Source organism: Crocodylus siamensis, chromosome 2 (genome assembly GCF_052110815.1).
Source record: "Crocodylus siamensis isolate JL-2025a chromosome 2, ASM5211081v1, whole genome shotgun sequence".
Classification (NCBI taxonomy): domain Eukaryota; kingdom Metazoa; phylum Chordata; order Crocodylia; family Crocodylidae; genus Crocodylus; species Crocodylus siamensis.
In genome coordinates, this window is record NC_143396.1 from 49,026,241 (window position 1) to 49,050,783 (window position 24,543).

General features: G+C 44.4%; 1 protein-coding gene across 17 annotated transcripts in view; it reads right to left on the reverse strand.

Moving 5' to 3' along the window:
* APBB2 (amyloid beta precursor protein binding family B member 2) overlaps window positions 1-24,543 on the reverse strand; it is a 291,766-nt gene that overhangs the window by 207,293 nt on the left and 59,930 nt on the right. For 12 of the 17 annotated variants that reach the window (XM_090035820.1, XM_090035818.1, XM_090035812.1 and 9 more), the window contains one exon: window positions 10,542-10,652. In XM_090035820.1, the coding sequence (XP_089891946.1) occupies window positions 10,542-10,587 (46 nt within the window). In that variant the 5' untranslated portion in view covers window positions 10,588-10,652. Of the gene's footprint in view, window positions 1-10,537; window positions 10,653-24,543 lie in introns of all 17 variants that reach the window. The other 5 variants (XM_090035809.1, XM_090035815.1, XM_090035803.1 and 2 more) reach the window with 3 other exon arrangements.

The window sequence follows — 24,543 nt, forward strand, 5'->3', positions numbered from 1 at the left end:
TTGCTCCCCCCTCACCAGTCCAGTGGCGGGGTGAGGGCACGACCAGACACCAGCTGCCATGGCCCCAAGGTGAAGAGGGCAGGGAGGAGGTTTATTTCCACCCCCTCCATCCCCTCTCCCCCCAGGAAACTGCAGCCAGGGTCTGGCTAGCCAGGTGCAAGTGGCAGAGGTAGTGGCTGGAGCTGGCAGACCCTGGCTGCAGTCCCTGGGGGGAACAAAGAACAGAGGTGGGAAATAAACTCCCTCCCTGACCCCTTCCCCTTAGGGGGCCATGCTGGCCAGCATCTGGCCATGTCCCCATCCCTACCAGGCACCCCTGACAGCAGTGGTGGTGAAGCCACAGGGGTAACACCCCGTGCCTAGTACATGAGGTAACAGTACACTGCTGCCAGGTAGAGAAACAGTGAGCAGGATGAACCCAGCTCAACACCCAAGAGACACAGGTAAAGGGCTTGGGGATTAGGAGGTAAGTCCATACCTTGTGCGCTGCTGTGAGGGCTGGGGCTGTCCCGGGTGCCACTCTCCAGCAGGTAGAAGGGACAATCGGGCAGGAGCTTTCCTTTATGGAACTTTGCTCCTGACCCCCTCCATGCCCCCTCCATTGGACCTTTGCTCCTGAGATGTCCCAAGCAAAACCTGGCCCCAGCGGCTGGGAAGGCACAGCTAGATTGCCCGCTGGCTGGAAGTGGGGCTCTGGGGGTTCTGGGCCATGCTGAGTCGGAGCAGGGAGGAAAAGCCAGGCAGACCCCAGGTGAGGTCTCTAGAGGCCAGGATTGGGGGTTTAAACCCCTTCCCAACCATACTCAGCCTGCTGGGGCCTGACCACACCCCCCTCAGTTCCACCTGAAGGTAAAGGAGGGCTCACTATAGTGTCCCCCGGCTTCTAGCCTGAGCCACTGCAGACATGTGCCTGCATTTCCAGAATCAAAAATGAATGTCTATCGACTTGCAAATCAGTTCAATCTGTGTAGGTTAGACTAACCTGCAAAGATTGAATCAATTCAGGCTCCAGCTTTTTATATGTCTGTCCCTAACCTAAGACGATAGTAAAGTACTGCAGGTTACCTAGAAATGTTGTGGAATCCTTAGAAACATCTGCATCCTTAGAAGCTTTTAAGACCTGGCTATACAAAGCATTGGCTGTGATAATATAGTTGGGGATGGCCCTGCTTTGATCAAAGAGTTAGACTAGATGACCTGCTAAGGTCCCTTCCAATCTAATTTTTTGTGATTCTATGAGTAAGGCCATCACAAAAAGGCAAAAAGAAACACTGAATGCTGTCAGTAAAAGTGACTTTGCTTACAAGGCCTTACCTTCAATTAGGAAAATTTTCTTCTTTTACAAAGAGATTTTTTTACACTGATGCAACATAGAAACTATTAATATTCATATGCCTCTATTAAGAAATAATACTAGATGTGATTATGTGCCACGGGCATGTTTCTCCAAATAATACACGTGTGACAGAATATGATCACATCTGTAAAACTCAGATTGCTTTACAGAAGTAGTCAGTATCATTGTCTTCATTTTACAGAAGGGAAACTAAGGTTCAGACTATTAAGTGACTTGCTCAACAACACCAAGCAGGCTGCAGGAGGATCTGGGAACAGAACCCTAGTCTTAAGTTCAGTGTTTTATCCACCAGCCAAGAATGGAGCCCTAGTATCACTGAAGTTCAAGGGAAGCTGGGATCCTAAGCCTTCCAAAGACTTTTTGCCAATTTTCCTTAGTACACTTTAGTCTGGAGCAAACATAAATAACAATATCTCAGTACTTCATTTTCTGCATGTAAGGAAATCAGTGATACTTGCACCTTTCTAGAATTTACCTGGGAAGACCTCTCTGCTAGGTGCAACTGAAACAGAGCTTTTAGAACCTGATTCTCATTTCCACTGAGATTTCTCTCAAGTACCCTACTAACCTGAAGCAGGGGTGCTCAGTCTCCAACCTGTAGGCCTGTGTAATCCATCCCACGGGGTACCTCAGGGATCTGGAAATTTGACAGTGGAAAAGTGATGGCAGCATTAATTGCTGTGGCTTGCAGCTGCAGAAAGTAGCACTGCCATCACTCCCCTGCTGCCAAATTTGTAGACCACGGGGAACCTCATGGGTTGAATGACAACCCAAGAAACCAGATCATGGTGGCACACAAGGACACTCCACAGCCAGATCCAGTGTGCAGAGCTAGACCACTGCATGAGGTCAGTCCATGGCTGTATCTGGCATGCAGACTCAGGCCAGTGAACAAGATCGCCCCGCAGCAGGATCTAGTGCATGAGGATGGGTTGGCATCCCAGCTCACGTCTATGGACCGACCCTGCACACTGACCCCATGCTGGATTTAGTTTGTTGGACTTACCCCACCTGTGGGATCCTGTCAATGGATTGGTCCTGCATCTCCAATCTGGCCCTTAGGCTGGAAGGTTGAGCACCACCAGCATTAAGGAGCATTACAGTTTGTATAAGTTGTACTTTGTCAGGGTGGTGTAAAGAAATCTTAACAAGCAAGACTCATGTGCTTAGAATAACTTTGCATACAATCATCAGAGAACTAAATAAACAATCATCAGTCATCATGATGTTTGTAACACAAGAAGGTAAAAAATGCACCCAGGCATGTTCAGCTACACTGGAAACTTCAGCAGCATAATTATACCAGTATGATTATCCTGCTATTGCCTTAATGTGTACACTATTCTGAAATAGGAGTGACTGTTTCCAGTTTAGTTTTACATTGTTTTGGAAGAAGTTTGAACTAAGCAAAAAGAAGCCATTCTTATTCCAGTGTAAGAATTGCTACATGGGAAATTATACTGGTATATATGTGTAGCAGTATAATTATTATTGGGGCTAGCTGGAAAACAAGAACTCCATTTTACAGGAGATATGAAAGCTTCAAAATGTATTTCACCCTGTACACTGATATTATACTGAGACTTTTTAAAATATTCACAGAAGAAAGAAAGACAGGAAGAAAGACTTTAACATTTTAGACTTCTATTATAAAAACGTTCAAAACAAAACAAACGTATATTGCCCCACAAAGTACTAGGCATGAAATCATGTGTCTAGCTAACACAGTAACCAGAAATTAAAATTCCCTTCTCTCTGCCTGCATGCCTTTCACAAATTCACACGTTTAGTGCTAGCCAGTCATATCCCATCATACAGACTGCCACCCTCAATCACACAGAAGGATACAGATTGGTCTATGTTTTGTTTCAGGGTGAGATGCCAAAACTAATGAGATATGCCTAGATCAGTAACTAAAAGATTTATCTAAGAATAGCCAATAGTCTGGAAGTCAGAACATTCACCTGGGATGACAGCGCACCAAGTCTCCAGTGAAGGAGATCAAGGATCTGAACCGATTCCAGGAGAGTTCCCTACCCCCTCAGGCTCTCAACCTCTCTAGCCCAATGAGTATTAAATTTTTTATCATTTGGAACAACTCCAACAGCAGGAATGAAGTACATACAGCAGGGACTTCAGAGTGGGTTTCCTACATCCCACAGGGGTGCCCTAACCATTTGTTTATTGGCTGCTCTGAGTTCTCTCTCTCAGTTTCACCATCAATCTATGAAACTTTCATCTAAACCAATAAAGTTTCTGGGAGATGGAAAAATTGCTTTTGGAAAGTTGGTATTATCCAAAAAAAACCCAAATATCAAAAATATTCCAAACCAATTCCAATAACTGTATTAAATTCTGCTACTACATTATACCAAGGACACTAGCCTAAGGAGAGTGGCATGCCATTAAAATAAAAATCTCTACCCTGCAACAGTTTAAAAAAACCCTTTTTTAATATTACCTGAATGTAACTGATGCAGCACTGGGTCTGCGCAGCCTGAAAAAGGAGCTCTGAGATATGAGATGCCCCATTCATTTCACTGGTCTCAACTCAGGGTATGTCTATGGTACAGCACAGTTAGGCTGTCAATACAGCTCGTCTGGGCAGAGCCAGCTATGCTGCTTCTGGTACCTGAACAAATTCAGGTATCTGCTGACCAGTTCCACTGTGACATGCACACACAGCCTCAGAGACCAATACCAACAGAATAACTTGCATCCAGATGTTTCTTTACTCTCCAAGATCTAATATAATAAAGGGTTTAGTCCATCTGTCCCTCTGTTCATAAGGCACTTGGAGCACTCTGATTGGTTACTGAAACAACCACAGTGCTCCAAGAGCAGTAATGACAGGAGGTGGCAGAGGTGCAGTAGAGCTCCGCCACAATGGCAGGGACGGAGGCGATGGGGAGGGGGGGTTGACGCAGCAGCAGCGCATAGTGCTGGTGGAGAGGGAGAGAGGGGACAGTGGGGCAAGCCTGCCCTCCTCCCCCGCTCCTGGGAGGGGGGGGTGTTAGGGCTAGCAAGCTTCCCTGCCCCCTCCTGTCATTCTTGACAAGCAATTTGCTAGTACTTAAATAAGTGTGCGTGCGTGCGCACACACACTGTCCTTTTTTCTTTTTATCAGTAAAGTTTGCACTTTAACACTGTTGTAAAATACATGTTTTTGCATTTAATTAACATTTGAAAATCTAGGAAGACCTTTAGCACCCATGGTACCAGCAGAAAGGAGTTGTGATCAATTCCTCTTCTAGAGGCACAGAGGCTTATATGTCAAAAGCCTATGAATACTAAAGAAAAGTGATGAACGAACTACTACAGCTAGTCCCCTACAGACAGGGCTTTCCCGGAAGAAAATGTACTGCCTTCACAGCCCACAAAACAGGTTAAAAATTTTGTCAGCCAGAGTAATCATGAGACTGCCTAATTGGCAAATATGGAGAGGAAATTCAAAGCGAAAGAGTGGGATGAATGCGTTGGAGAGTTGGGTGGGAAGGCACAGGTTTGCCATTGCTGACATTTGGGTGATGCTGGTTCTTATGAGCAAGCATCAGAAGAACATGGAGGAGAAGGGCAGAGGAGACAGGCATAGGAGAAGCATAAGAGATTAAGAAGGGAGAGGGCAGGGGAAGCAACAGTAGAATGTGACCCAGCCAAAGATTCCTGCAGCCTTGTGTCCAGGAGTCTGCTATCAACCAAGCTCTAGATGACGCAACAGACAGATATCCCACCACATGTGGTCATTAAAGGTCCCATGCCACTTTCCATAGCAGGAAAAATGTTCATTTCAGTGTTCTAGCCAGATTCCAAGTGGCTAATTAACCTTCCTCTCTGAACTCCTCTTGTAATTTCCACTGGATAGGAAAATATTCACTTTTCATCTGAAATTCCTGGATAGCCTTGCTGTCCAAGAGCTTCACATTTCCAGGAAGGATGTCTGTATTTCAGCCATAGTTAACTGATTTTTGCATATAGTCATTTATCAGTTAAAGATGTAAAATATACCGGGATCCTTTAAGATTAAAAACTCTATATATGAAATCCAAATAACAGCAGGATGAAGAACACAATCACTTTTTTTTATCTTAAATTTAGAAAAAAAATTAAAATATTTTTAAGTAATCTCTCAAAAATTATTTAGAGAAGATGTGCTTCTTAAGGAGTAGCTCTCTTGAGATCCTTTGTACTGAAGGTCAATCAGTAAAGAGAGGGGGCAGCTTATCTGGGAAGTTTTATACACTATCTTTCCATTCCAGGAAGTAAATACGCTTCACCCCAAATTTAACTAAAGGTGCTGCTCTTTTAAAATCCAAGTATTAATTGCATGAACATTTTTCAGCTACTTTTGGTGACCAAATATTCCCCAGAAAATCAAAACTTACTCGATTCACACCTTCATGCACCTTACATTTAAGAGATGGGGTTATTTGTGTCTTTTTGTGAATGAAAAATCTGTATTTTAAGCACATCCAGGAAAGGCTGAATCTATTACTTTTGGGATCTAGATAAGCTGTTTGTAATTTAAATTGATTGTAGCATTCCTTAAACATAAGACCTTATACTATATGCCTAAAAATACACAATACTATATTTATGAAATAATTCAACAGAAAAGTTGATCTCATAAATGGATTGAAGATTATCTCATTATCATGCAGAGAATAACAAGACTGTTGTTCCACACAGTATCTGCATTTCTCCTTGCAGACTCATTTATTTACAGAAAAACTTGTGCATGTTTGCCAGGAAGACCAAGGCCATGAAGGTCAAGCTTAAGGCTGCATTTTGTCCTTAAAAATACAACCTTAAGTTAGAAATCATGGGGCAAAAAAAATCTTTCCATAGTTATGCAAACTTAAATCTTGAATACATCAATCTAATCCAATTACTCCTGATTTACATCAATGAAAATGATAGCAATGCTTGACCCCATATTTTTAGAAAGATTAATTAATTTATCCTGGGACATGGTGGTAGAGTTGTCTTGCTACAGAATTCTGAAGCCAATGATCAGCTGATTGGGACAGCCCCGTGGCCTTCCTCATCTTCATCAGCTAGCAGGGACTGCCCCAGGATTCAAGTCCCAGGGCATCCCTGCCAACTGAAAATCAGCTAATCAGGATTGCTCTAGGGCTGTAGCCCCAGGGCAGTCTCTGCATGCCGTGCCACATGTCCAAGTTATGGCTCCAAATAAATCAGCCACAAAGATATTACGCATTGTTTGAGTAATACCTTTATGGCTGTTTTTTGCATTTCATGCACCACAAATTCTATAAATGTAGACATTTGCTATTGCTGGCACAATTAACATCTTAATTGTGCCAGGCCCCTGGCACATGTTATGATTCTATGTCATGTCCTGCAAACCTTGTCTTTGCCTTTTTAAGACTTTGGTTGAAGAAAAATCTTTTTTTTTTTAAAAAGGGGAGCTGCTATTGAAGTTCCCAGAAAGCTTGTCCTTTAACTTTTATTCTCCTCATTTTTGGAATCTGTTAGTCATTTTTCATGAAATGGTGTACTCTAAAACAAACAACTATAAAAAAACAAACAAACAAAAAAATCATACATAAGATTGCATTGAGATTGTCATGGAATTAAAATTCCTCTATTTACATTAATATGAAAAAAGGAAAGCTTACTAACTCTAGCAGATTAAATGTAAAAGTGAAAGTCAAGCCAAAAAAGAATGAGTAGCAACTAGCAAAAGAAGCCAAAGTTAATAATAAAAACTTTTAAAAATTATATCAGAAGCAGGAAGCACTAGTGGGAGAATCAGAATGGGGAGAATGGGACTATTAGATTACACAAGGTGCACCCAGGACTATAGGGCAGAGAAGCTAAATGAATTCTTTGTGTCAGTTTTCACTACAGAAGATACTGGGGAAATTCCTGTATCAGATCAGTTCTGCCTAGTAGATAAGTCTGGAGAGTTGGATTATATTCATGTGACAACAGCAGATGTTCTAAAACACTGATAAACACTAATTAGGCACCAAGACTGGATGGCATTCATCTGACAATCAAAGGTGAAACTACAGAACTGTTGGCAATACTTTAATATGTAACCTATCATTACAAACGGTGTCCATGCCAGACAACTGGCAGATTGCCAACATAACACCTGTCTTCAAAAAGAGCTCCAGAACTGATCCTGAGACCTGAGCCTCACCCCCATCCAGGGCAAGCTGGCTGAATCTATAATAAAAAAAATAAAATTAGCAGTCACATGGACAAATATGATCTGCTGGGAAAGTCAGGCTGTTTTTTGTAAAGGGAAATCCTCCCTCGTGCATCTGCTGGACTAGGAACAGACATTACACATAAACTGGTGTAAGTGATCGGAAACTGGTCTAAACCTGTAACAGAACAGACATTCAGTGTATATAAACCAGTTTGAAAGTGGCTGAAACTGGTTTGGGATAGACCTGTTTGAATGCAGTATCAGACTTAACTGATTTGGGTCAAACTGGTTTATGCAATGTCTATCCCAGACCCCTTGCTGGTTTAAAATAAGCCACACTGCCCCAGGATCCCGGAATGCTCTCTGGTCCATACGAGAGTTGGACCCTCCCTTCTGCTCCCTGGCTGGAGGTCTGGCAGAGACTGCAGGTACACCAGGGTCTGCCTGGCTTCTCCCTGCCCTACCCTTCCTTGCTGCTCACTGTTCAAGCAGGAATCCCCCCTCCTTTCTTCCCATCTCCCACAGCACAGACACCAGTCCCATGAACCGTAGGCAAGTGGTATGGCTACCTACTGCTGAGAGACAGTGGGTGGGTGAGTGTGTGTGTGTGTCCGTCCGTCCAATTTCACTGGGACAGGCAGACAGAACAGTGACTGCTTAGGGCTTTTTGGAGCTAATCAACAGGTCAGCTGGTAAGTTGCTCAAGAAACATTTGAACTAATGGAGAGAGGCTATTGTTTTGCTGATGGGGTGATAAACGCTGTTATCAGCCCCCTGCTGGCCTCCTTATCAACAGATGCATGCATTGTATTACCCCCTTGCCTCAGAGTGCTAGCAGGGGGCTGGGGTCTGGCAACACTCCCACGCCTTGAGCAGCAAGCAGGGAAAAGCCTGGAATGGTACAGGCAGACCTCTCTAATCAGAGCCTGCTGCTGGGGCCTGGCCACACTCCCCTCAGCTCAGCATTTTAGAAGGGAAGGAAAGGCTGCTCTAGTACCCCCTGGCTTCTAGCCTGAGCCACTGCAGACATGTGCCTGCATTTCCTCAGTCCAGAGAGAATGTCTGTCCAGTTACAAACCAGTTCAACCTAGGCAAGTTAGACTAGCCTGCAAAGGGTGACTCAATTCAGGCTCAGACTTTTTGAATGTCTGTCCCTAACCCTGGTCTTCTTTGAGGATGTTAACAAGAATGTAGACAAGAAAAATCCAGCTGACATATTTGGATTTTCAAAAAGTTTTTGACAAAATCCCTCGGCAAATTCTTTTAAAAAACAAAACCACCCGTCCCTCCCCACCGTCAAAACCAGAGTTGCCACAGGATTTGAGGGAAGTTTCTTTCGTGGATCAAGACCTGGTTAAAAGACAAGAAGCAAAGTGTAGGTAGGGCTCCCAGAGTGACGAGACTGATGAATGGAGAAGTTCTACAAAGCACCCACAACAGGAGAGCTCTGGTGAGGACAGGGAGACTGGGAAGTGAAAGGAATTCCCACCTGAGAGTAAGAGACCTGTTAATGCTTCAGACCCAGGTTAAAACGTGACAGGAGCTGCCTAACCACAGAATGGCACCATCTATATCTAATTGCTCTGTTAACCACAGGCAGTTATGTCCAAGGCATAAAGCCAGTCCTATAAAATAAGCATTAACTGTTTAGTGCTCCAAAACCTCTAGCTCTTCCCAATTCTCCAACTGCTTCTAAATCTGGTCTGTCATCTCCTGTACCAGTTCCTGAATTGCCTACACTCTCAGATGCAGCCCCGATTCCTATGTTGCCTACCTCTTAGCTCCTCCCCTAGCTCCTGCTTCTGCCTAGCCCTCAACTCCAATACAGCAGCCAAGACTATAACTCTCACGTCCTCCAGTTTGGGTATCACCTATACGTCAATATTACTTTCAAAACCACGTACCACTTTTGTGTTGCTTCCAATAAGCTTTTGACACAAAAGTATTAGACAGCTGCCCTTCCCCAGAGAATAAAATATAATTCATGACCTGAATTTAGCCTGGGACCAAAAAAACAAGCCAGGTCAAGTTCCAGCTCTAGTATCAAAGATAAGGACATGTAAACTGTCTCAATATTTCAAAGAAATACTGCTCCTAAATACAGTGCAGAGGCACAATGCAGTAAATACAATGCTATAGGTTTACTTCAGTGATCTGAGGTATCAAAAGTTAAGCACAGGGATTGACGGCATTCCTCTGGAGTCAAGGAATGTTGTGCACTTCCTCCAGGGAAGATCATTTCACCTACCTTGCAACACAACAAGCCTGCAGGCTCAGGGATTCCCGTTGACACTAACTGTACAGACAGCTGCTGACAGGCCTTCTAACCAGGTAAAAGGTGCAAGCCACAAAGTTTATGGTATATTTACACTCTTTACTGAAAAGATCCTTCAGGAAAAGATAAGTCTACTCATGTCATCTGAGATATAGCCAAATGGCCCTAAACTGCTTTTCAGCTAAGAAAACATAGAAAGTTTAAACAAGTACTAAGCTGAATTAAGAAGGGGGGGAGGGGAAGGGAAACATTCCATAATAAACCAGAACGGTTAGTTGCATTTGTAAGCAATTAGAGCTATAGTGCACAGTGTTGAAAGGAGCTTGATTTATTTTCATGTTATGCTTCAAGCTATGTTGAGATTTCTAGTACTTAAAATACAGATGTGTGGGGAAGAAGGAGGCTGCAGGCACTGGGTTGCACAAAGTAAAACAAGCTGAAGACCTTGCACACACAACAGAGTACACTTAGTCTGTACGTCATTTTTAAAGTTCTAGAAATTATTTTAACAGCTTGAATGCATAAATAAATGCAATCTGAGTAATATAATTTTGGTCTATAAATATCAGAAACATGGCATTGATTAGAATGCTTCAGTGACCACTATAAAGGCTACTTTAGAACTTATAAACTTTCCAACAAATGCCTTTAAAATAAACAATAGAGAATTTAGCCAGCCTTCCAAACTAATAAAAATGACAGATATTGAAACCAAATCACATACATACATGAGCTGCTTGGATGATAGTGAGCCCCTGGGTATCGTCTGCCCATAATGCCAGTCAGCACATTACCACACGTTGTCAGCTGTTTTCAAAGCACAAGATCGAAATGTTTAACTGGGGGGGGAAGAATAAAACAAAACAAAAAAAGTAAAGATTTAGTACAACAGCTGTATCTTTTTCATTAAAATGCTAATGACCTCCACAAATTTCAGGATAACTATGTTTATAAATTAGTCATAGTTCCGTTGTCAGCAAAGATGAACTGTTCTGCAAATTTATCATTAGTGCTCAGGCTCTGTTAATAAGCATGCATAAATTTTAAGGCAAACGGAGAGCTCACATCATACCTTTATGCAGCAGTTTATTTTGGTTCACATAACAGAACAATCCAAGTTTCTTAAGTCTTGTATACCATAAACTAATGGCATAATGATAAGTAGTAACAAGGATATTGAAATTTAAATACAGTATTCATTGGACAATGAGCCTATTCTGAAATTATTTTATCGAGTTTTATCAACCTGTTTGTAGAAATATCATGATAAATTGGAATCTCTTTCAAAAACCAACCAGTCTTCACTGGAATACAGTGATTCTCTTAAATATCAGAAAAAGTTTGTCAGACAGGAAGAGCACAGCACAAAAGTATTCACTTTGGAGAGGAGAAATATTGCAGCAACACTGCCAAGTGAAATGTTGCTAAAACTAACAAATATTAATGTAAATTTTTCCTATTTGTGATTATATGTCTTAACTAAGACCTACAAGAATTCAGACTCCTATTCCATTTGCAGTGTATCTGAATGGCCTTTGTCTCCGCAAACATCCTTCAACACTTACCTTCTTCCAAGCATATAACTTAAAGACCACCCCCCCCGCGAAAAAAAGCAGATAGACAAAAAAAAACACACATAAGAAAGCAGTATTTTTTCCTCCAATATATCAGAGAAATGTTGCAGTAAATATATGCATTGATAATCTAAAGGGCAGCATGACTTAGTAAATAAAGGCACTGGAGGACAAGGCTTTAGGAGATGCTTTCACAAATCTGCATACAGGCCATCTCTCCAACAGAACATTAATTATTCATGAATTACATGAACTCTCCTGGTTGGATATACCTATGAGGGTTCACCTGGAAAATCAATGCAAAGTTCCTCAGTCAGTCAGAATGATCCCCACTGAAGATCACTCCCCCTCAACTTTTTTTTTTTAAGTACACACCAATGAGGCTGCCTATCTAACAATTCCAAAGACACTCAAAGATTTATGAGCAATTTATGTTAAGTCTCTGCACGGCAGCTGCCCTTGTTGAAGATGTAAGGCCAGATTCTCTGCTGACATAAATTGGACACAGTGCATAAAGTTGATGAAGAAGTTGATTTACACCAAACAAAGTTTTTGGACTGTTAAAAAAACCAAGACAGAAATAAGTTTGGTTTCAGATACTGAGTGACTTCTGTGATGGACAGGACAGGACAAGTACATTTACTCCTGAAATATCTGGATATCTGTTGCCATAAAAACTATGACTTTTATAACCGTTTATTCTTCTGGCACTGCAATTTTCCTTATTCTTAAAAAAAAAAAAATTCTTTTTTTTTTAAATTTTTTATATGCCATAAAGGTTTCTTTATCTTAACTGAATCTATTAATTCAGCAGAATAACCTAAAACAAATTAACAAGATATGATTTTTCACCTTATTTTATCTGTAGATTTTCTAAATGTGCTGGATATAAACTTTTTATGGGGAAAGTTCATAACTACATAGAGGAAATACTCACTGTATCAACTACCTATGTGACTGAAGAGAAATCACAAAAGTGATAATTTAATGGATGCCAACGAGATGCTCCATTTTACAAGTTCACAAAATGTATGGTTTGAAATCTTTGTAGTTTAATGTATAGTTTTAAACACAAATGGTTTGACTGGGAGTAACAATTCATTATTCTTTTTACCCAAAGAATAATTTGGCAGGTTAGCCTTGGCTCAAGCTGTCTGCTCCAGCACAGCAGGAAGGTATGCTTTAGCACCCTTCAGCTTCTGGCCTGGGCCACTGCAGGCATGTGGCTGCATTTCGGGAATCAAAAGTCAATGCCTGCTCACTTGCTTATTGGTTCAGTCTGTGCAGTTTAGCCCAACCTGCAAAGATTGAATTTCATAGACTTCATAGACATCAGGGCTGGAAGGGACCTCGGGAGATCATCGAGTCCAGCTCCCTGCCCAAAGGGCAGGAAGTCAGCTGGGGTCATAGGATCCCAGCAAGATAAGCATTCAATTAACTCCTGAAGGTGTTCAATGTACGTGCTTGAACCACCTCCGCTGGCAGACTGTTCCAGACCTTGGGGGCTCGGACAGTAAAGAAATTCTTCCTTATGTCCAGCCTGAAACGGCCTTGCAGGAGTTTGTGACTGTTCGACCTTGTCATCCCTTGGGGCGCTCTGGTGAACAAACGTTCCTCCAGATCCTGGTGGTCACCCTTGATAAACTTATAGGTGGCCATCAGATCACCCCTGAGCCTACGCTTTTCCAGGCTAAAGAGTCCCATGGCTCTCAGCCTGTCATCATAAGATCTGTTTTCCTGACCTCTGATCATGCGCGTGGCTCTCCTCTGGACTCTCTCAAGCTTCTCCACATCTTTTTTGAATTGTGGAGCCCAAAACTGGACGCAGTACTCCAGCTGCGGCCTCACCAAGGCCGAGTACAAGGGGAGAATGACGTCCCGGGATTTGCTCGAAAAGCATCTATGGATGCAAGCCAGCGTTTTGGTCGCGTTAGTAGCCGCAGCATCGCATTGCAGGCTCATGTTCATCTTGTGGTCAATGATGACTCCCAAGTCTCTTTCTTCTGTAGTGCTAGCCAACGTAGCACTGCCGAGCCTATAAGGATGCTGCAGGTTTTTCCTCCCAAGGTGGAGAACCTTGCATTTTTCGGTGTTAAACACCATGAGGTTCTCGTCTGCCCATTTGCTGAGCTTGTCCAGGTCAGCCTGGATCACCCGCCTATCTTCTGCGTGGATGCTTTGCCCCAAAGTTTGGTGTCATCGGCGAACACGGCCAGTCCACTCCTGACTCCAATGTCCACATCGTTAATGAAGATGTTGAACAGTATGGGTCCCAGGACAGAGCCTTGAGGGACCCCACTGGTCACAGGGCACCACGATTACAACCCTCTGGGTCTGACCACGGAGCCAATTTCCCAGCCAGTGGATCGTGGTGGAGCCAAGGCCACAACTGGCCAGTTTGGCCAAGAGGTGATCATGGGAATTGATTCAGCCCTGGGGTTTTTGAGTGTCTGTACTTAGCCCTTCTGAAAAGCTGCACCTTCTTCCAATAACATTATTCTCTAAAGCACAACTATTCCTAAACCTTCTCCTGAACCAGTTCATTAGGCCACTATTTTCCTTCCTTCCCCTATGGTCGCAGCAGCATCACAGGGGCCCTCTGTAGCCTGCTGTAACAACAGCTTTAAAAACGTAATTATAACTCTAGCACAGTTAAAACTAAACCAGACTGCAAGTTTCCCAACACAGAATGGCCACCAACTGGGTTCAAACCATATGCAACTGAAACCAATTAGGACCTAGAGCTATGAACAAATATATAGATATTTAGAAAAAAGAAAATAGTGAGTTTGATTGAAAAAGAAAACATGCTTTATTGAAGGACATTTCTAGAGCAATTGATCTAATGGATGTTTGACATTTCATCAAATTTTGTCTTAAAATTAAAATTCCAGAGATTTATGGTAGTTCCCTGGAACATATACATCCTAATTAATGATGTATTAGAAAATGAGCTTTCAGAAATGCCTGTCATTTTAGTATCTCCATTCAGAAAGTGGGATTGTTTTGCAATGGGAGCTGTTATTTTTATGACACTGCAATGCTACTTCTCAGTAGCAGTAGGATAAAAAGTACTTTTTAAAATGTTAGCCAACACATCTTAAAATCTTGGTGGAGACAGAGCAATGTTTGCTTTAACATGCTTCAGCTGGTCAATATGAGCCTCAGAGCAACCTGGCTAATGCACACTGTAAAATAACTTCTTCTGGATATGGCAATGTTAAAACATCCTAGGTAAAATGTGACTACTAAACATTTTAAACAAGCAAGCACCTTCATATTTTAGGATTGAGAAACAGGTTTTCAAACAGGCCCAAGCAACAATGTACAGCTTTGCATGTACACAAATCACTCCACAATGAACACAAAACTTAAGTCTGCCGTGCACCCAAAGTCTAGCTTCGATACAACAGATATACCTGCAAACCAAAATCAGACATTCAGTGACATCAAAAGCAGACCAAGATTTTGCAAAAGGGGTTACAGCAGCAGCAACAAGCACCATAGAGGTGGCTGCCCACACTGCCTCCTGTCTCCTCTCCACCTTTGCAACTGGGGTGGCCAGACCACACTACAGGGGCAGTCAGGGACATTAGGTCCCCAAAACAGGTGTAGGCCATACACAGCCCTCTCTGATATGAGCCAAGGGTACACTGATGCCAGACTTGGCCATTTTCAAGGCGCCTACAGCTGAGGGGTGACAGCAGGCCTGAAGCTTGTCTTTGAACAATGTATAAGTGTGAGCATTTGCAGATGCTGTGGCTTGGTCACCAAACAGAGAAAACCGTCCATCTGTCTAATTGGACACAGTCAGAAAGAACAAGGCAGCCTTGTTAGCCAGGGCTAGAACAGCATTCTACCATGGAAGAAAGGAGATAGGAAGCCCACCCCTATTGCCCTGTTACTTTCTCAAAGATACGAATTTTAAATAATGGGCACCTTCTTGGCCCATAAAAAACATCTAGTTTAAGCCGATTCTTGAAATTTCAGTGAAACAAAGAAACCTAAATAAAACCAATCAGGGATCATTTATTAAAATATTAAGATTATGTTATTAAATATTAAGATTACAGGCTGGGGGGAACTTCTACATGATGCCTGCTATTCTACTGTTTTCCTGCCTGCAGGACTAGCTGGAGGAACCCCTTGCTGTGAAGACTGTAAGCCTGGCCAGCTTTGCTTTGCAGCAATCAAGACCTGTCCTGTAAGATTACACTTATTCTTACCACTAATCTTGCACTATTCTGCTTTGTCAATTAATCAATAAACTGCTCACATTGGTTGGAATGATGCAAGGGGCTGTTTTAAATTCTTTTCACCCTTCCACCCTGTTCAAAAGTTGCAAACACAGGTAAGGATTTCCCCCCTCCCTTCCCCTTCTTGCTCAGAGGTCCTTTCCTTCATCTTCCCCTCTGCTGCTGCCACTGTCCCTACTCTCTAAGGGGCAAACGGAGCTCTAGCCAGACTGCACAGGGGTTGGGCTCAGCCTAGGACAGTAGGAGTGAATGGGCAGTTTCCTCCTCCCTGTGCCTGCTCCTAAGCTGCTGCAGAACACCTTGTGGTAGGAGGGGGGGAACTGCCTGTCCCTGCTACCACCTTGCACTCAAGCCAGCCTCCACACAGTCCAGCTGGAGCAGGATAGGAGCTCCCCTTGCTCCTGGACATCAAGGACAGCAGCAATGGTAGGCAAGGGAGAAGGAAATGGAAGGGGAGAGGACATGCCTCTGAGCAGGCAGAGGAAGCAGGCGGGAATTCTTGCCCTCTTCAGGAAGTTAGAAGTCCCTGACTGCTGCTCCTGCTGCACGGTCAGATACGGGGGAGGTGGGAGTGTGGCTGGCCCACTGGATCTGCCCCCAGATGTCACCAATTCTAACTTGCCCTATAACTATGAATAATAGCTAATATTTTATGGCTTCATTTTTATTACTCCTTAACTACTTCGTCCTTATAATAACTTAAGCTTCTCTACAAGTAGATTTACTTGCTAGAGTATCACAAGCTTCCAACTTCTCTTTAATGTATTGTGTTGCTCTTGCCCTAGATGCCCAAGATTTAATTTCTGATCTTCCAAGATGACCTTACCCTAGTTCCCTGGAATATAGATAAGCATTTTCAGGTGATGAAGACAGTCTTAGACGTGCATTGTAAACAAGTATTGAAGGACAACTGAAACATACATAAGGAATACCTTTTAGGCTGGCCACATTAGTGAGCACCTAAAGGTGGTGTGCACTTTACCTATATGCCAATGTTTTATTAATAATCCCAATGAGAAAGCTCTCCACCATCAGTCACCACAGTTATCAGGAATATAAAGTCCATTTGAAAGAAGCTCTTCCCCAGAGTTTCACTGGTGTGGTCATTATTCCTTTTAACCCTTTGTTTTCATAAACTAATTCCTTGCCCAGTTTGTTGCAGCATTTTTATCTATTCATTCTTCATTACATTTTTCAAGAAAGCTGAAAGAATTTCCTTCTACTAATACTAGCCTCAGTCTTTGATGAACTTGAGGAAAAATACATCTCAACTAATCTAGGCTTTTTCCAGTGTTTAATACGGGGGGACCAAAATATCATTAAATCCCAAAGAACAGGGGCCACATTTGCTGCTATTTTAAGTATGAGACATCTCATTAACTTCAGTAGAGGTTAACAGCAGTGAATTTAATCTTAGATGCTTTCAAAGGTTTATACAGACATTGAAATAGTTTGTTATATATTCATATATAATAAAAGAACGGTGCATAGGAGATAATTTTCTCCATGTTTAGTAATGCATCTCAAGAGGCATTGCTACTACAGTAGCTGCATCATAAGAATCTAGACATACAAGGTGAAATCCTGTCCTTGTCGAAGTCAAAGGGACTTTTGCCATGGATTTAGACAAAGACAGCTTTCACTTGTAGATTTCAGTCATTGAGAACAAATAGAAAAGGAATAAAGAAAATTAATCATGTGACATCATGAATTTAAAAGTCACAAGTACAGATATTACAAGTATTCCCTTGCACTTGCTTTGTTTACAAACAGTGTCACTCAGTTTTTAACCGAGTAGCAATTGCATTAATTATCAAAAGTTCTTGATGTTATGACAGTTGATTTGTTTATTCATAAGCAGCATAGCCCATGCAGGGAAGTGTAGCATTCAGGTCAATCAGACATGCTGTCTTTGGCAGACTGTCCCCTTTGAAATATTTTCTCTCTCAAGGCTTTGTAACATCATGAACATATGCTGAGAGCCTCTACTGCATATGTTACAGTAGCCCTGCATAACATATGTCTGCTGAGCAAGATATGGGGAAAACAAAAAGCCCACAAATTACATGCAGATGCCATCCTGTAAGTATGCATGAACATAATCATGCTGAATATAATTTTACAAAACCACATTCTCTCATATGTGGCTTCAGGCTATATGACAATCGGAGCAAGAGCTACATGCAAAAATCACTTGCAGTGTTCCAGCTGGGAAAACTGCCCGAGAAATCAAATTTCAAGCCAACAGTGTGACTACAGGTGGATGAGCAGAGTGCCAAAATCACCCCCACCCCCATACATGCCCTGCTTCGGCAGCAAAAGCAACTGCCCAGCATTGCTCTTGCAGCAGCATCCAAGTGCGCAGCACAGGCACAGTACTGCTGCTGTGACAGCAACAGCCAAGGTAAGCAAACCATGCTGCAGTGCGATGGTGGTGGAGGCAGTGGCAGCAGCTGGGAACTGTGCCCAAGTCCCCAGCATAGGTAAGACTCCTGGGTCCAACCCCTGCCTCTTTGGCACTCACTGGATTCCTTTCAGCCTCCCCATTTCCCCTTGCTCTCCCACAGGGTTTGCCCAGAGTACAAACTCTGCTTATTATGCCTCTTATTTCCGACACACCCTGGCTGATAATCTTATGAAAATTTACCATCCCATCACAAACTTTTTCACTAACAAGCCTTCTTTTGTGTGAATGTCAGCAAATATTCATAATGGAGACTGTGGTTGCAGGGAATGCCTTTCCTCGCTTTAAAAGCATGCCTCTAACCACAGGCTTTTACAGAAGAATGGCTGCTCTGTGTTATTAAGCCAACTGTAGCAAAAATTTCAGCTAGAGAGAGCCATTAAAAAAATTTCAGCCTTAATTTTCGCTGTGCAATCAGCCATACAAAAGTAAAAATGTACATAGTAAACCTGCTTCTGATACTTTCTTCTGGTTCTAATTCCACTAGCTTATCTGCCAAACCAGCAGCCCAAAATGTCAAATGCCTACCAGCACCAGTGGCAGTGAATTTAAACTGGTAGCAAAATTACTAAATCAGCCATCAAGAAATACACTTGGGGAGACAAATGCTCCCTGCATCGGACACAGTGAGCAGAAATCAGATTCTCTCTCTCTTTCCATACTATTTGCTCATTGAAGCACAATGCTTTTCCCTGCCACATAAATCCTGCTGCCACTGAGGTCTGCAGTTTTTGAAGAGTGTGTTAAAGATCTGTACGTATTATTCTTCATCTAAGAAATAACATCAATGGCTATTTCTAAACATATTATTCCAATATTTTTAACCCATGCCTCTTTCACTAAAGATACATTTCTTCCTCTCCCATGCAGCCTGAGAGGATAACACTACCCATCCTTGTAAGCCATGCACACATTCCTAATGCCTCCTTTCTTCAAGAACTGGCAGTGCAAAGAGACCTCAGCTATTGCATCAGATACTTACTTTTTACTTTAACTCAAACTTCTTTGCTATCCTTATTTTCTTTGCCTGAAAGCATATTCCCTCAACCATCCCCTTCTCCACATGTTTATAAGTACTCCACATATTTATAAAGGAGGGTTACCATACCAGGTTTTCCCAGACATGTCCTCTTCTTGGGTCCTCCAATCTCCATCCAGGCAGTTTTTTTTAAATAGGAATAAGTGTCCAGGATTTTGCTACTAGAACTGCATTTCCCAGCTTGCCCTAATGGCATGCGCGTTTATCAGGGACCCAAATTTTGTTTGCTGTGAAAAAATGTGGATTTTCCTTTTCAAAGGAAGAAACCACAGGTTTCCCCTTGCAGGCTGGCAGCTTGGGGCGATTGGAGGCAGGGGGCACCACATGCATCTGCAGGCGCACACACGGCCGGCATACAGCTAGGCAGGTAGGGTGGTGGGACCAGCCCTGACAGCTGGATTCAGGCAAGTCTATGGAGAGTGGGGGTTGGAGGGCCAGGTCTGAGGGGAAGGAGGGGAGGAAGAGAGAGAGAGAGAGAGAGAGAGAGAGAGAGAGAGAGAGAGTGTGTGTGTGTGTGTGTGTGTGTGTGTGTGTGTGTGTGTGTGTAGCAGGGGGTTGTAAGGGTGGAGCAGGAAATCAGGTACCTGGTGGTGCTGGGGTATGGTGGCCAGGTGCTGAGGCTGCAGTAGGGCATGTGGGGTAGGAGTGAGGCGCCTGCCCCTGGGGGAGGGGGGTGGTATGGAGCTGCACAGGTGGGCCAGGTCATTGGCACCAGGACCGCTCACTAGGGCAGGGTGCCTGGGAGACGCTGCTCAGGGAGGGCCATAGGCTGCCTGACATGGCATGAGAGCCCCACAGCCCTGGGTAGGGGGTGCCACAGGCCTCCCCTCCTCCTTTCTCCAGCTTGTGCCAGGGCCAGACTTGCTCTACTGTCATCTGCATGAGCTAGAGCCACCACAACCACCATCTTCTCACCTAGTTCTGATAAGGGAAGCTGGGGGCCCATGCCAGCAGGGCTGGCGGGGGGGGTACAGGGAGCTGTGAGCCCAGAATGGGGCACACTGGCATGGTGGGGAGCTGTGCGTTTGGGAGTGAGGGGCATGGGCAGGGCCAGAGGGCTGAGAGGCAGGAGTGTGGGTCAGTCCCTCCACCCCGCCCCCCCCACACCCCCCCCCTCTTTTTTGGAACTGGAAATATGGTAACCTTATTTTTATAAGTCTATTTCTCCCCTGGAATATACAGTTTTAAAAACCTCTTCTTTCATTTAGCTAGGGATGCTCAACCCCTAACCCATGGGCCAGATCACATTATTGGTCCCACAGGGTTACCCATGGGTCCAAAAATGTAGGGGGCAAAGGGGGGGGGGAAGCAAGGCAGTGTTAATTGCCACTCCCCTACCGACAAATATGCAGTGGGAAAATATCCAGGGGACAAATATCCAGCAGGCACCCTTATTAACCTGGAGTAAACTAATTTACTCCACAGCAGGACAGTGCTTGTAAACACAAGTACAGGTAGTCCTCAGACTTACAATGCAACTGGTTTCTGAAAACCATGTCTTAAGTCAAAATGTCGTAACTCGGAACCAATTTTCCCATAGGAATGTTGTAAGTGTGGGATTGGTTCCTTTATGATGCTGGATACACACTGGATGCCCTGCACACTAGACTGGATAGAGAGAGCCGAGGGCAGCATGAGCTCTCATGCAGCATGCAGGGCTGTACCAAAGCAGGATAAGGCCTGATTTGGGAAGCAGGCCTGATCCAGGGCAAACAAAACTGGGCCCAGGTGGCAGGGGGCCTGATCTGGAAAAGCAAGGCTGGGCCGAGGTAGTGTATGCAGGGCCCAATCTAGGTTTACAGGGCCCAAACTGGGTGTGCAGGGCTGGGCCAAAGCAACATGGGAACCAATCTAGGTGCATGATGCCAGGCCAAGATGATGCAGGGCCCACCCCAAACCACTCACTCAGCCTGAAGGGCCAAAAGCTTGAGTACCACTGATTTAGTTACTATAGCACAGAATAATATTCTGCCTCTTAGCTGCCTTTATCATAAATAAAACCTGAATAGTCTTACTGGTTGCTAACTCTTTTTCCATTTCTGAGGGTCCCTCATGAAAGCATGTTTAGTTACTTTTATTCCTTGTCTTTTTTTCCTGATAAAAAACTGTTATCTATTATCCTTTGTTTTTTGCAGTATTCTAACATCCTTGTAGAGGGACTCATTTTATTACTTCTTCCAATGGGACTTAACCACTAAGGTACAATACATGTATTTGTTGAACAGTCCTAGCACTTGGGCCCCTGCGGCACGCACAGCGTTGCCATCACAGCAGGAACCAGTAACAGTCCTTTTGTTGCTGAGCACGGTGCCCTGCGAATGCTTCCCAGCACCCCCTCCCCCTCCAGCTGCTTGCCAGGACCTATAGTCTCTCATGGGCTCAGGCTGGTGGCAGGATACAGGGACCAGACTTGAGCTAGCCAGGGTGCTCTGGGCACATGGCCATAATTATTGGCTACAATGAGCAAAAAAGCCAATAACCGATAACATAAATTTTTCCTTTTATCGGTGCTGATCCAATAGCTAATCAATATATTGGTGCACCCTTAGTGCCTATTGCCAGGGTAGCTATGCTGTAATAGGACAATAGGGTAGAGAATAGCCAGACAATAACTCAGTTGGAACAGTGACTGTAAGCTCCCATGGAAACCAGATGTCAGGCCCTGATAAAAAAAACAAAAAGAAAACCCTTGCAGGTGGCAGGGAGAAATCATCTAACCAAAAAGGGGTAGGGTTTGGGGAAGAATATAAACCCAGGGCCTGAGCCAGGGAGGGAGCCTGACCTGGAGACTGTAAACCAGGGACAGGCAATTACTTTGGGCGGAGAACCACTTACTGAGTTTTGGCAAGCCACTGAGGGCCACATATCAGGCAGTCAGGGGCAGCTAAATATTAATTTTCTAAATTTTTTAGGGGCCCCGTGGGCCAGATAGACTGGCCTGGTGGGCTGTATCCAGACCGCAGGCTGTGTTTTGCCCACCCCTGCAGTGTAAACAAAGGCACTGCAAAGCAGGAGAGATGCAGTAGAACCCTTGGTAGACGCTTGGGCTACCCTGGGGCAGGCACACAGTGCTGCTGACTTAAAAGAAAATATGACTCAGGGTAAGGGGAAGTTATAGAAGTCAGCCAAGGAGCTGCTGCTTGAGTTAAGATACTATGAAGCCTGTGTTACAGCCAAAATGGCTTGTTCTTTTGTTACAGTTATGACCAGAAGTTGAACTATTAGGGGTGAGAGGAGATGCCACTAATGCTTGAGGGACCTGTGTGTGTGTTGTGAGCTTTGCCAGGGGCTGGAGACTCAAGGCCCAGAATCAGCTTGGGTAAACAGGCTGGTAGTTGAGAGCAAGGCTGAGGTCTAACCCAGACTGAAGCCAGACCAGGCCAGTGAACCCAGTGCCCTGAGCAGGTTGGAGGGAGCACCCAGAGCAGGGTATAGCCAGGACCCAGTGCAGGGCTAGAGCCAGGGCCAGGGGCCCCAACCTAAGTGGGCAAGGAGCCCAAGAAGCAAGAAATAGGGTCAGGGGCCTGAAGCCTAGAAAGGCAAGACCAGGGTCAGGGGCCTAAAACCACAAAGTAGGAGAGACAAGAGCTGGAGCCAGGCAGCCAGGTCCAACACGGTGTGCTGGGGCTAGAAAGCCCAGTGAGAGGAAGGGGGCGGAAGCTGGGAAGACTTGAGGCCCCAGCAAGGGGAAGTGACTGAACAGTAACATCTGCAAGACATGGGCACAGCTGTAAGGGAGGTCAGAGGCTGTGAACAGCTTACAAGGCAGCAAGTGCCCTGGGGCACATACGGGCAGGGGGGATCATTTAGTGAGAAAACTGGACTGGGATTATTTGGGTCCAAGAAGAACCTGCTGGAAGCAAGACAAGGCAGGACTTGCTCTACGGCCTTTGGGCAGCTTCCCTTTCCAAAATTAACTAAGGACATCAAGGTGTGGCAGGTGGGAAGGAAAGGAGAGGACCCTAGGACAAGACAGGACAGGAGCCACATGACTGTAACAGCAGTCCTGTTATAGGCCCCATACCTCAAGAAAGGTATAGAGAGATTGGAGAGTTCAGCGTACAGTGATAAAAACAATTAGGGCCCCGGGAGCAAGAGTGATGAGGAAAAGGTGAAAGAGCTGAAGAAGAGAAGACTGAGGTGGGATTTAATAACAGGCTTCTAATACTTGAACAGCAATTATAAATAATTTGTGGAATCTCTGTCCTTAGAAGGTTTTAAAAGCAGGATGGACAGACATTTGGCTGGGATAGTTTAGGCAGGAATGGTCCTGCCTCGATCAAGGGGCTAGACTAGATGACCTTGTATGGTTCCTTCTAGGCCTACTTTCCTATGATCCAGTGAATACGAATAATGAACACAAGAACCCCAGCTAGTTTCAAGGTGAAAGCTGTTAAATATATTATCGGAATTAAATGACAAGGCTACCTGCAGCAGCAGTGTACTGGATTCAAGTATTTGGGAAGTCTCTTCAGCCCTGTATTCTCATATTTATCCCACAGAGTGTACAGTTAAGACATACTGCCACAGGTCAAGACTGGGCATGTCTACACAAGACTTACTGCACAGCTTACATGTCTCAGCATCTACATATGCACCCTTATTAGCCTGGAATAAACTAATTTACTCCACAGCAGGACAGTGCTTGTAAACACAAGTACAGGTAGTCCTCAGACTTACAACGCAACTGGTTTCTGAAAACCATGTCTTAAGTCAAAATGTCGTAACTCGGAACCAATTTTCCCATAGGAATGTTGTAAGTGTGGGATTGGTTCCTTTATGATGCTGGATACAGCTGCATCCAGCTGGTAAATCTGTTGAGGAGGAAGGGGAGGGGGAAGGGTTGACGTATGGGGGTGCAGATAAAGACCCCCCCCCCCCAGTGAGGGAGAGGCTGGGGCAAGTTGCTCGTCTGGCGGCTCCTGCCACTCATTTGAGAGGACACAGGGGGGCCCCCAGATCTGCGCAGGGCGAGGCAGGCAGGGCTGCACTAGGCTGTGCTGGGAGTGGAGGCTATGCCTTCTGGCTGGGCGATCAGGGGCGCGCAGACCTGGACACCGCCGCCCCCCCACCCATGCCCTCCCAAACAAGTGGCAGGAGCTGCCAGAAGAGCAACTTGCCCCGCCCAACCCCTCCCTCACCACAGGGGTGCCTTGATCTGCCCCCCACACCCCTCCCTTTCCCCCTCCCCTTCTGTCACACCAGACTTACAGCTGCGTCCAGTTGGTATCCGGAATTGTAAAGTCAAAACCCACGTCAGATGGTCGAAACAGGGTGTCAATTTATAAACATCTTAAGTGCCATTCACCATAACTCAAAAAGTCATAAGTTGAAGACTGTCTGTACCATCTTGCTGCAGAGTAAAAAAGTCCACAGTAGCACACCTGTAGATGCTGC